At 43.8% G+C, this 14063-nt stretch overlaps 1 protein-coding gene across 2 annotated transcripts in view; it reads right to left on the reverse strand.

The window, feature by feature from the left end:
• AMZ2 (archaelysin family metallopeptidase 2) overlaps window positions 1–14063 on the reverse strand; it is a 48078-nt gene that overhangs the window by 31940 nt on the left and 2075 nt on the right. The window contains exons 3-7 of one of the 2 annotated variants that reach the window (XM_019516446.1): window positions 13191–13364; window positions 12025–12153; window positions 8349–8512; window positions 7552–7728; window positions 6660–6725 (exon numbers count right to left, since the gene is read on the reverse strand). In XM_019516446.1, coding sequence (XP_019371991.1) covers window positions 6660–6725; window positions 7552–7728; window positions 8349–8512; window positions 12025–12153; window positions 13191–13364 — 710 coding nt within the window. Of the gene's footprint in view, window positions 1–4931; window positions 6726–7551; window positions 7729–8348; window positions 8513–12024; window positions 12154–13190; window positions 13365–14063 lie in introns of those variants that run through there. The other variant, XM_019516439.1, reaches the window with a different exon arrangement.

A 14063-nucleotide genomic window follows, 5' to 3' on the forward strand; every position in this document is an offset into this window, starting at 1 on the left:
TTTTTTTTTTGGCTTGCAGAGACTGGAAAGAAGAGCTTCCAGGCATTATTTCTCTCATCTGAAAAGAAAATCCAAAGCTAATTTTTCCCCTTTGAAAATTTACCGACATAGGAACTTAAGACAATTCTTACTTAATTTTAGCTTGTTCATTAAGAGAGGAAAAAAAAACAACAAAGTATAGTAATAACCTACATGGGAAAAATCTGGGAGGAAAGACATTGATCTGTGACAGCTTGCAGCACAGCTAAAGGATGCCACATCTCAATCATCCATCCCTTATTTTACAGAGTAACTAATCATTTCTTTTACAGCACCACAAGATAGTGCCCTTAGTTTTTACTGAAATGCTGCATTAACAAGTGCATTCTATTCTTTTCATAAGGTTTTGCCTGTAATAATCACTTAGGGCAAATCATGGCTCATCTGTAGTTTCAGTGCAGAAACTGAAGACATCTGGGTTTGGGAAGCTTCCACTACTGGATAAAGTGGGGAAGAGTTCCCTCTAGTGTGCTATGCCCATAGGAGGCACAGGGAAGATTCACAGAACTTGGATGCTGTCAATTTGAACACCCACCTGCATCCAAAAGCATTGAAACTACTATTGTTTTTGAGTGCCCTCTAGGATTGCTATGGCAAAAGAAATTCCCCTCCTGTTTTGCTGCTTTATTCACGACCTAAACACAGTATTTAAAGAGTTTGGCTGCCAGGTCAAACAAATATTTAGCACGTGCTCTCAGAAAATTGCTTCTCAAATTTCCTTAAGTCAGCTTTAATAAAATCAGATATGAAGTCCAACACTGGAGCTAGCAAGTTGCATTTGTAACAAGTCATGATAATGAGCAAAACTGAGTGACAGTCCAGGTTATTCTAAATCATCGGTTTTGTCACAGAAGCCACAGCCATAAACACCAGGTTTATTACACATGCATCTCCAGAGGACAGATCCAAAGAGGATGATTTTCTTTACTTTTACCTCCATCAAAACTCAGCTGACACCACTGCCCTTCATCATTGCACCCTGCCCAACTGCTGCTGCTAGCTGCAGTTCCACCAGACACAAAACCACTTTGAGGATGGATGCGAGTCTGTGCTTCCCCCACAATTCCCCATACACAGCTTCAGCAGTCATTTTCTTGCCCCTCTGCTGCTCCTCCCCCAAAGTGAACAGTGCAGAGGAGCACCTGCCTTTTATATTTTTAAACATATTCTTGCCCGCCCAAGGTCATCAAAACAAAGCCTTTGAAACGCTGTAAAGGAAATCAATGTTTCACTTCTCATCATTAAGGTTGTTGGTTCCTTTTTTGTACCGCGCTTAGAGCCAGGTTTTACTAGGTCCCAAAATGGCTCCAGGACTAAGATCCTTCTGATTTCATAGAAACATAGATCACAGAAGATGAGGGTGGGAAGGGAGCTCAGGAGGTCACATCTAGTCCAACCCCCTGCTCAGAGCAGGACCAGCCCCAACTACATCATCCCAGACGAGGCTTCGTCTAGCCAGGTCTTAAAAACCTCCGGGGATGATGCTACCACCACCTCCCTGGGTAACTTGTTCCAGTGTTTTACTGCCCTCCTAGTGAGAATATTCTTCCTAACATCTAACCTAAACTTCCTTTGCTGCAACTTGAGACCACTGGCTCCTTGTTCTGTTATCTTTCAACTTACATAACTAGCTGCATTTCCTGTATTGCAGCTCTCCTAGCCAAGAAAAAGTGGATGAGGATGGCCGGGGGCCCTGGTTCCACACTAGCAACCCACAGAGTTGGCTACCCACACATGCAGAGTATAGTTTAATTGCATTACACATAGAGAAATGCCTTAATTTCTTAACACTTTCTAGATAGCAACGGGCAGAACGCTGATATGGGAAAACCTGCAATGGGTACACTGAGGACAAGTGGAGCCTCTTGCATCTGGTTAGCACACTCAATAGCTTTGGCCACCTCCGTAAGAGCTGATAAAGTGAACGACCAGCTGACGGGAGCTTCAGCATGGCACCCCTATCTCAGGTCTGCACCTGGTCCCAACATCACTGAAAATGCTGCTTCCTCGGATGACCTACCTTTCAGACAGAAGGAAAAGAAAGAAGAACGGGGAGGTCAGTGGAGCAAGGACACAGAGAATGCCTGGCAGGGCAGGAGAATATGGCGGAGCTGCCAATTTAAGGGGTAAGAGGGGATGGGACCCCTGGTAATAGCAAATGAGCCATTGGGGAAAGCAGGGAACAGAGAGGCACACATCCCCTGGCAGTGAGGACAATGGCATAGAAAAGAGGGAAATGGAAGGCATGTGGAGCTCGGGCAGGGGGTACACGGGACCCTTGGCAGGGAGAGAGAGGGATACCTATACAGGCACTGGCAGATGGAGATGGGGGAGCTGGAAATGCAGTCAATTCCTAAAATTGTAGAGAGAAGTTGGCACAAAAGGGAGCTTTGGGTACAGCACGGAGGGCTCTATGCAGCCTGGCGTGTCCAGTGAGCTCAGCCTGGGGAGCAGTAAAAGCTGCAACCCTCTAGCATAGCCTCCCTTAGGACTCTCACAGGCAATATTCTGGGACTAGCCTACACAAGCATCTCTCCTGACTTTTCCCTGAGGTTTGACTTTTGGTATGAAGCCGAATCCCATTCACCTTACTCAGATACAGCTCCCTTTGAAGTCATTGTGAAAGCTACAGGCAGGACTTGGGCCTTAGGGTGCTTGCACATAGCACGGGGGCCTTCCTGCTCTCTCTGCCATCTCCTTTGGTCATGGCTGACACCGACTGGAGATCGTGTTATCAAATGGAAAATTTCTTCTTACTATGCATTTAGAGGAAGCTTTTCCATGGGACATCAGCTGATCTCTGGACTCCCAGAGTTTTCAGCACTACCATCCTCTCCGGCTTCAACCGTTTTTCAAAAAAAAGAGAAAGCTCTCTCATGGGAAGTCAAGAGGTAGCAGAGTCTGGTAGGTAGGAATTGCCACTGGGAATCCTTCCCCTGGGACGCTCCTGTCACTAGGTTCTTTTCCTGTGCTGGTCATGCAATATTTTGTGACGTCCTGCACTGCATCAGCAGCTGGCCAGAAGCCAAAGGGTTACAGTAAGGGCGTGTTTGCCTAGATGGAGAAATCACCCCGCAGAGCCTGTGCAATAGTTATTCCACCTCCTCAGGTGGGAACACAGACACTCCAGCACCAGTGTCCTCAAGGACGGGTACTGACAGTTATCATGCTTTACACTCACCTTTTTTGGAAATGCCCCCTATTCAGATGAGCCACAAAACCAAGTCCTGCCCTCACCATCCCCAGCTGTGCGCCAAGGTGGAGGGAGAAGCAATGCAAGTCTCACATGGAGCTCCCGTCATCTTGGCAGTGCAGGGCAGGCAGGCTCAGGAAGTCGTAGGGAGAAGGCAGAGGAGGGCGTATTTTACTGCTCCTCTGCAAAGCGGTAAGACGCTGCCCGGGCTGGTATCTGCCCTGCACTGCAGCACTAGGACTTGGCAATACATACTGATCGGCATGCCATCCGCTGCTTAACAGAGGGGTGGCCAGGATGGTACAAGAGCTGCGCCTACCTCTTGAGAGCTACGTGGGTTTTGTGCCTGACTGCTAAGCTACTCCCCACTGGCTTCTCCCCACAAAGGGGCAACCTGGTCAGATCAAGCAGGATCTAAGTTATACATATACCAGTAAACTAGATCCCCACAACTGCCCCACACACGTGGATTTGTGTTTCTCTCATGCATATGCATCCTACAAACATTTTGTCATTAGTTTATCTGCTGCAACCAAGCCTGTAGTTCCGACCTGCCCCTGCATTTACTTTATCAGACTCCGTAAGCCATACAGGGCCTCAGACGATCACACACAACTTTCAGAAACAAAGGACGAAAATGTTCACGGCTAGCTCATGCAAGTGAACTCCATTATTGCAAACGTGGTAAATCAAGCTGTCATGCTATTGCACAGCCTAAGACCAAACACACCATGCAGTCAAAATAAAGGTGGGTGCACTCACGGTGCATCGAGCTGCCTGCTGCCTGCCATGTTTTAATCCTCCCTGCCGTACGGTGAGACGAGTGTGTGCGAGTGAGAGCGAGGCCCAGCTCCTCCCACAAGCTTGTTGCACACGAATGGATGGAGCAGAGGTTTGTGACCACATGGTCTTTCACAGCCTGTGCTATTGCAGGACAGAACAACTCGCCTGCTAAGGCAGCGTGCCAGCCTCAGGATTCACGTGGGTACAAGCAGCCATGCCAAAAAGGAGCAGTGTTTGTTGCAGCTTCCGAGAGCCCCAAAAGGCAAGTCCCAAAACCTCCTGCCCACACATGAGCTCTGAAGAAATCCTTCCCTCTGCACCTCCAGCAGACCTGCAAAGTCTTACACCTCTGGAGAGGATGTTTGTGTAGCCCATGCCTAAAGACCGTACCAAACAAATATTGCTTCTCACACATCTGGAGAGTCCTTCAAAAGCACAGTGTTTGCTGTTTTCCAAGCACATCCCTTCTGTGAGGAAGTACATTCCCATGTGTGTTTAAGGCATCTTATCTCCCAAGCCACCTCTGCCTGAAAATACTGACTACATAAGGCTATATAAATAGTACGCTACGAAGACTGGCATCAGCAAATTTCCTACACACAGTCACCAATGCACAAGCTGCTTCACCCTGGCAAGGTTTCCCTTCACTCACTTGCACTCATGCATTTTTACTCATTCCCTTCCCTTTCCCAGAAATGCAATGAATTGAACAAACTGCCTCTGAAGGGAAAGAGGCTGCGCGTGCTGCAAGAGAGGAAGAAGAAACTGTGTCACTTCTCTACTATTTTCCCTCCATTCCACGTCTCTCCGGTCACATTCCCCCATTAACATTACAAACCAGCTTTCTTATGGACCTGAAGAGACGGCAACGCCCGTGAGCAACCAGAGCATGCACATTAAAAATATACATTAAACATTTATTTTTTAAAATATTTTAATTCCAACAAATCCCTTTTTCATGTGAAATCTAGCATGCAAGCCAGACCCAAATGAATTCTTCAGATATTTTGGTTCAATGGGACCACGTTTCCATCCCAAAATATTTTTTTTCCATTGAATACATTTCAAATTGTAAAAACACGAAGCTGCAGTACTGAACACCCTGTGGAGTTTGTTTTTTGGGAGCAACCAAAACCTACTGTTAACAAAACAGTTTAGCTACTGTTAACTATCGATTCAGCAAAATTAAGGTCCAGTTCTGCAAACTCCTAAGTACCCGGATAACTTTATTTATACAGGTAACTAGACTAACAGCAAAGAGATTTCTCCTGTGAACAAAAAGTGCCTGTAGCACCTAAGTGCTTGCAATTATTTGCTCCTGAACAGTGGGGATCTCTCCACTGATTAGATTACAAAATTAGAGCCTTAGGACAAAAGCAGTATCAGAAACAAATGGTGCTCTTTCATTTACCTGGCAGACATCATTCCCACAAACATGGCACTTTGGTAATAATCATGTTATAACCACAGTTATTAGAACATATTTTTGTCTGATTAAGGGTCTAAAAGCATATAAAGTTACTTGGTGTATATTTTTCACCATTTTAGAAATGGCAGATTTCTAAACTGAAATCAAAAGTGAACTCCTTCCAGCAGGTCTGGGCCAGGAAGGGAGAACAATGCGCCTTCACAAATAAGAGTACAGAAATAATCCTGAAAATTGTGCACAGCATGAAATCTGTCCCATCACCTTGCTTTGGGTGATGATGAGAGCAGGTCAATTTAGCAGCCGCAGACTTAGGAGGGATCCTAACATGATTAAATAAAGCAAAACGGAAGCGCAACTGAGCCTCCGTAACAGTAATTAGAAACAATATCGTGCTATGGGAAATTAAACCCATCACACAGCACAGCAATTAAATCTTTCCAGCTTTTTTTCTTTTATCCAGGCTCTTTTCACTCTGCCCCTAAAGTTAAGTGCCTAGGGACTTTTTCCTGATTTTCTAGGCAAACATCAAGTAAAAACTGACTTGGGTCCTCACCCTAAATGGCTCTGTGTGGGCATATCTCTGCTATAACGTAGGACAGGAACTTTCTTGTAAGGTTTTCTAGCAGACTGGAATCTTCTCACTGAATGTTTGACAGTGCCCAGACAACTAACACAACCAGGCCACAGTTGCTGCGTTGTTCTAGGAACAACAAAACTTTTCCATTAGGGCTCTGGCCACTGGATGTTTATCACCAGGGACTCAACAGTGTTACAGGATTAGATGAAAAAAAAAGCACCACAATGCTCCACAAGCATTTATAAAGTATATTCTATGTCTACTTACAAATGTTAAATATGTTTTGCTGCATATCAAAGCAATAATGATTAGACTGTATCTTGCTTGCTGATAGAAGTATTGCAGAGACTAAATATTTTAGGGTCACATGGAAATCATTACCATCTGGGAGAGGATGGTTTCAATGAAGTGTCACAGGGATGAAGCTTTATTTAAAGAGATGCTTACAACACACTGGACGACCGTTATCAAATGAGAGATTTTAGAAGTAGTCACCTTGGAAGTAATCCGTTAAATAAAGGATCATTTCCTTTTGCTGCTACCTACTTTCCAGTGCTTTACTTCTGCAGCACATCCAGACATTTTAGTACCCACTCTCGGCACTCCTTAAATGCTTCCACTGGTTTCGGCAAACCCACCTCTGCTGCATGCCCAAATTCAGCTTCCGTTCCACTCCCACCATCATCCATCCACCTCAGCAACGCCTAGAAGAAATGCACACGTTGAATGACCGGTCTAGTTTCAAATAAGCACCAAAGAAGAACTAAATTAAAATAATGACCAACTCCAAAACTGTTCTCTCTCTTCACTGTATTCTGCTTCTTGTATTGTGAACAACAAGGGCCCCATTTGTACAGGCTAGGAGCCTTTCAACATGTGAACTGTGTTCACAACAAGGCATTCTGCCTTGCATCTTAAAGGCACTGATTCTCTGTAAATAGCTGCTTCTATTACCCACTACTTAGCAGCACTAGTAAACACTTAGCTTCCAACAAACCACAGGGCTAGTATTCTGCATCACCACTGATAGTCTGTTGCAAGTTTCAGACCACAATTTCCTGCACATGAACTTATATGATCCTTTATTTTTTTAGTCTTGTAAGTAACATAGGAGAGGATCAGAAAAGCAGAAAGAGAACAGAAATATAAGCCATTGCACCACAGCAATGTTTCTACCACTAAACTGCACAAAGCCAAGAGAACACGTCTTCCTACTGTGTGTGGCTGCGGGATTCACACCTGCAAGAACCATCGTTAAAAGGCAAAAAAAGCAGCATTAGCAGGGGCTGCATAATGTATGCTGACTATGTGGTATTCAAATGTCAAGCTCTAGGGCATGGGCTGACAGCTACAGCGCTCTGTAAGGAGTTCCTGGCCATATAGTATTGCACAAGTCACCAGGTGTACCCGACAGCAGGCAGCCGATTTTCATTTGCTCCAACGCGCTCCACACTGGCAGGATGTTAGACCCAGACAGCCACTGGTCCAAGGCCTAGCACAAACACTTCCATTACCAACCTCTTGGTGTACCTTATATCTTTCTGCAATGTTGAAGTGGATAGCAGACTGTAGCTTGCGCAAACAAATGGGACACAGATCCAGTGGCCGTCGGTCTGATTCCTCCAGGTGATTTGAACCCTGCATTACACACTGCAACCACTGGCAGTGACGGAGTCCAAAGATGTGCCCGATCTCATGGGTCAAGGTCTGAAACACAGGTTTGCCTGGACAATTAATTTTATCTGTATTTTCCCATTCTTTCCTACACCCTCTACACTGGCAGCCTCCACTACAAAATGGGCTCAATCCACAAAGGCTTCATTTGCAATGCAGGGCACAGACATGGTACTGGACAGCTACCACTTCTAAGCAAAAGAAGATGAAGATGCTTAAATACAGTTCCCACCACTGCCACTGACTTCCTATGCAACTCATAATACCTCTGTGGCTCAATTCCCCAGGTGTCAAATGGGGGTTATACCACCTCCCTTCTTCTGCCTTTATCCTGGCTTGTGTAGTTAGGCTGTAAGCATTTTGGCACATGGGCAGTCCCATTTACATGCTTGTACAGTTCCTAATATGGCAAGATCTGACTTCAGCAAGGATATCTCAGCACTAGGGTAGTAGGAGCAATACTAATAAATAGTAATACCACTCAAGTGCAGGGCTGGAGGACACAGACAGGTTCTGCTTTCATTTTCACTGGGTCAGTTCCAGTGACTTCACTAGTTGGTCCTAATTTACATAACTGGGAGGAGAATTAGGCCCTTAGGAACTAAGTTATTTTAAGGCTTTCAGTGAATCACAAGAGCCCACCAGGCACTCACCTTGCAGGATCTCAGAAGCAGCAAACTAGTAATTGCAGGAGTATAATAGCCACTGAAAACTGAATAGTCTGCTACAGGATACTTCTTGCCACTCTTCAGTCTGCCCTTGTAGCTTGCACTATAAAAATCACTGTCATATCTGGCAAAGCTGAAGATCCCCATCCCTTTAGAAGAGAGAAATCAAAAAATTATTCTATTAGAGAAGATGCCACAAAAATAAGTGCAGTGAAACGTATTCTGGTCAGACTCCCAAAATTTCTATATTGTTAATGTTGAAACAGCACTACTACAAGGTGTGAAGGACTGTTTCAATGTCCTTGTAGCATGCCTAGCTTACCAACAGCATAAAGCATTTGTCTCTCTATAGCAGATTGTGAGAACCCAGACATTATTTTGAGTGAGGAAGAATAACGTGACATTCATTCTAACATGACTTTAGCAGCTGCCGTGGGGTAATCAAAAAAAGACATGATTACACTCCGGTATCTCAGGACCAGTACAAATATGTTAGGTGCCACAACCCACTTATAGTTACACATCTCATTGCTAAATCTCAGTCCTTTGAATTAAAGAGCTTCTGGTAACCAGACAACACAATGGCCAGCTTCAAGCAAAATTCATCAGGTTTTGTTCAAACAACTGGACGATATACCCTCTATAACATAACTGTAGTTCAATGAATATTGAGATGCAAAAATCACGTATCGACAATGTTGGCCAGTGGAGTTACAAGCTTCCACAAAAAAAATAAACCAAGCCTGCAGGTCATTTCTCTTGCCATGATGTTTTTGGTTTTGTGTATGCCGTGTTAGATATACTGAGGTCTATGAGTAAAACGAACCTCAGAATAAACAGTATCTTGGGTTTGAAAATCACTCCTTTGCTTTCCACATCGTCCAGTTAATTTACTATTCAATTCATTGCTCAGGAAGGAGGAAGAGCTGTAGGTCCGCCCTCATCTATTTTGAGCCAGCTGGCCACTGTTTAAACAGTGGACTGACTACTGCCCTGGAAAGCACAGGGCTCTCAGCAGCCTGTAAAAAGTATTTTGCATGAGCTACTAGCGACCTCTTCTGCCCAAAGGAGCTCTGGCACCCCTTATGCTACGGATCTGAAAAATAAAACAAAACAAAGCCATACAGCCACCTTCCCAGACTGCTCAAAACCCAACTTAAACATACTTACAACACAAAGTAAAATCTCACTTACAATCTGAAGTAGTCGTGTGATATTTGCTGGCTTACTTGAAGTCACCAATTTTGTTGGGATTGCTTCTATAATCTAAAATGGGGGGTCGGCGGCAACCCCCACCACGCGTGCCAGAGCACGATGCATGAGGACACTTTGCTCAGCAGCAGCCAGCCCAAGCTCTGGGCAAGTGCCACCAGCCACAGAGCCTAAGTTGCTTGTAACAGGGAGGCTGCAAGCCCTGCTGGAAGTGGCCTGGGGGTCAGGGGCAGGTAGCAGGGGCCTGCCCAGAGCCCAGCTATGAGACCCCTTCCCTGCCTTGTGCCCAGAGGCGCATGTGCAGCTGCAACCACAGAGCCTGGGCTGCTCACAGCAGGTGGTGGGGAGGCTGCAAGCCCTACTGCGAGCAGGCGGGGCTCCATGGCAGGCGGCAGGAGCCTGCCCAGAGCCTGGGCTGCTCATAGCAGGCAACCATGAGGCTGCAACCGGTACACTGGGGTCCAGAGCCGCAGCCCAGCTCATTGCTGACAGGGGCAGGGAAGGGGCCAGGGCTGCACTGGCACAACAAGGATCGGGCCCCTCGCGGTTCCCCAGCCATCCACCCTGGCACGTCAACATCTTCCAAGTCAAGGTTGTACGGCTTTTTGGCATTCACACCAAAAACATTGCCGATCCCCAAACTAAACAACTGCCATTGACTTGATTACCTAATACAATCTTGCATGAGAAAAGGGATCTCATAAAACATCACGTTCTGCATAGACAAATAGGACTTGTACTGCTAATACTATATTGAACTTGTACAGTGCTTTTCATTCAAGGAGCTTGCTTTTGCCTTTCAGACATTATTTACAACTTCCCCAAGGTTATTACGTACAACAGTCCACATTTTATATGGGGATAAACTAAGGCACAGAAAGTTTAAATAACTTGCCCAAGGCTACAGGTAAAGTCAGAAACAAAGCAGGTTCATAGATTTCATAGACATTGGGGCTGGAAGGGACCTCGGAAGACCTCGGATGACTTCTCAGGGGCAGAAAGTCAGCTGGGGTCACAGGACCCCAGCAAGATAAGTATCTAAATGTCTCTTGAAGGCATTCAATGTAGGTGCTTGAACCACCTCCGGTGGCAGGCTATTCCAGACCTTGGGGGCTCAGGCAGTGAAGAAATGCTTCCTTATGTCAAGTCTTGACTGTCGGTCTTCTGCCTTAATTGTAAGACTATAATGACTGAATTGCATTACAAGATCTGAATTCAAGATCTGGGTCATAGATTATGTGAAAAGGGATTTTACAATATGAGCATGGATATGGAACTAGTAAATGCAGTATATTCCTTTGGTGCTGATTTGGCTGAAAGGTTCAATCAAAACTGCTACAGAAATCAAGATGGAGCAATCTGCTATGAATGGCTCTGGTAGAACAGATCCCTCTAAAAGACAACCTAGGGGGCACTGAACATACCTAGGTTGTATTTGTCCTTCTGGGTCTTAAGTAACGAAGACATAAGGACATGGCACTGCCCTAGTCTCCACAGAGAATGGGACATGAATGATTTATGTGGCACAGCTGATTCATACTAACCAAGGAAAGGCTGGGATGACTCAGGTCTGCCAAACAGTTTACACGCTCCTTTCCTCACATTCATGTTCGCAATTACTAGTGGAATTTTGATGCCTCATTTGAATTAATCACCCTGCAATGTTGTGAAAAGGAAAAAGAAAAGAAAAAACCACAACTGTCCATCTGAAAATCTTCTCCTGTGGCCTAAACTGCTAGTATAATCAACAGGAATCATGCATGTAATATACTATTACAGCCAGATTCAGTGGTTTTAGAGAAAAATATTACGGATTAATACTCTAGAGAGAAGTGTTTTGTAAGGTGGGGGGGAGAGAGAAAAAATAATATACACATTTAAGACTGCTCTGGGACTTAAGTCTGACGGCAGCATGAGGTCCCATGTTCCACCCTTCCTTTATTCTCATACTTTATTTTGCTTAAAAATTGCCTTATTTCATCAGTAGGTCATGAAAAAAAATATTTTGAAAACATATCTTGAAAACTATCTTGAAAACATAAGCTTGGGGTTTTTTGATATTTCTGTAACTCATAGGTAAGTCTATGGAAAAAAACCAAAACCCTTTAGGGCTGTTTATTTACTAAGCAGCACTTGGCACAGAAGTAAAAATAAGTATTTTAGGTTATGAATAATGTCTTAACAGCAGTTTAATCAAGACTACTGATTTTTTCACTGCTTGACTGCCTAAAACATACTGATCTTTGACTTAATGAGTTAGCACTGTATCACACACTTAAAAAAAACACATGCCCATAAAATGTATAGCAATTCCACTGAATACCTCTCCATATATTTTCCATATAAATTTGTATTTGATGTGCGTTATTACTGTGCTGGTAACTGATCTTTTGGAAGTCATTTTAGGTTTTCTTATTACATATATAATCTTAACGTAAAATTGAAATACCTTCTGTCAAAGAAGCTTGTCCAAAGACAAAGTTCCAAGACTCCTTTGGATAAAGATCTATCATGGTTATTCCCACAATACAGAAAGCATCCCTGGGTTTCCTCTTCTTCAGGAATTGCAGAAGATCCCCTGTATGAAACAGGAGAAAGCATTATACACCACACAGGAAAGCAGCAATAAGTCTAGCACAGAGGAGTCAAGCCACACTATTGAACAGGAGGATCTAATGCAGCTAAAGCAGTCAAGTCCTCCAAGCCTTTCATGCGCATAAAATTATTTAAGGAGTTCTGCTTGCAAGACTGGATCCATAAGGAATTAGGTTACTTCAGGGTAGTGAGTTTTTATTCTACCAGAGCAGTCAGACTGATAATAACAATAGATGCTTGAATCTACTACAAATTGTTAGTAGCAAAAAGTTGTTAGAGGCAGAAAGGCCTTTAGGAGGGCGGAGGTGTCAGGAAATTCCCACTGAACCAAGTCACACAACAGAGATCACCACAAGTCACATTCTCTGGGTCAAGAAGCTTTTCAAAACCATATGCATATAAAATGCATTTTGGTTTAACATCATTTTGACCTCTAGAATCACCGAGTAAACATGTTAGTTTTAAATAACCAGGCGTCCACAAAAGACAGTTTGGCTATCTGACCATTCCTTTGACATGGGGAGTTTGGTTACCAAAAGGCCCATGTTATTTGGGTATAACAGAGTAGGTCAGCTGCTTTTCAAACTATGATCTGGTTGCCTTCCTTTGTATAAGTAAACCCTCCAACAGCAGTGAACTTGTTCATATGAATAAAGGCTGAAGACTCAGGTCAGCTCGGAGAGCTGGGAGTTGGACGCTGGTTCACCGAGTCTTAGACCTGTGCTCACACGTCTAAGGCAAACCTCTTCCCTCGATACCTAACCACGGATGGCCTTTTATCAGCCACGTTTGTTCTGCAGACCTACTTCCAGGGAACATGCAGTTGCCGATCTGTCTTTGGCCGACACTACAGGGCCTATTACTGCAGAGGTTGAGCACCATATCATGTTAAAATGTTTTCTTCTTGTACCTCTAATATCTACTGTGAATGAACACCGTTTGCTTGGGTTTTTTGCTAACCTAGCACTTTTGCAATAAGAAGGTTCCCAGCCTCACATTGCTGGTTCCCTCCCCACATACCTGCATGAATCTGGAGATTATGCGTGTACTCATTTACCCGAAAAGCACAAGCTGTCTGTGAAACAGGAACTGGGTCCAGGGTTTTTACCATCAGGCCATAATAAAAGGCTTCACAGTAATCCTTCAGCCATTTCAGATAATTCTCTGGACTAACTTTGGAATCACCAAAAGAACCTATACAATTAAGCCAAAATGACACTGGGTTACAAGTATGCTTTAGTAGGTCAAGTAATCAAATCATATACAAAAATATCCCCCACAAGAATACTAATCGTAACACTTCATTAGCAAATTTCACATTTACACCAAATCCTCAAAAGAAAATAGGAGCAACACTATAAAAACACAGTGCAATTAGACACGTCAAGTTTTTCCGCTGCCACACAATGCCAAGACTCCCTTTATTTAACTTCTGGCCTTGACCAACAAAAAGCAGTACTAAGATTACTCTACGGTAATGGTACACAACACTAGCACATAATAACAGTAGTCACAGTTGAAATAATTATTGTATTGTGATGAGGTGGTAATTTAGGGGGGCGATTATTTTAAAGGTAAAAAGTATTGCTCACTGTCATTGCATCCAAATGCTGTGACCAATATCAAATATCCACTATCAAACATGTACAATAAACAGTGCTATTCACTATAGGTATCACAGACTTTTACATCAGATCTGTAAACTCCAATATAGAGCCTAGTGCTCATAACTGTAATTAAAAATTCAGCTAGGAGGGGAACACCAGATCTCCTTAACCAGATGATTAAATAAGGATGGAGTACAGAAACTGAAGTTTAACATATCACATTTGTTGCTGACCTGTTTTCTCCTGCAGTATGTTTTGTTTTCCAGGACTGTGATTATTCCTATTT

Source organism: Gavialis gangeticus, unplaced genomic scaffold (assembly GCF_001723915.1).
Source record: "Gavialis gangeticus isolate Ggan-Ray unplaced genomic scaffold, GavGan_comp1, whole genome shotgun sequence".
In the NCBI taxonomy this organism is placed as follows: Eukaryota; Metazoa; Chordata; order Crocodylia; family Gavialidae; genus Gavialis; species Gavialis gangeticus.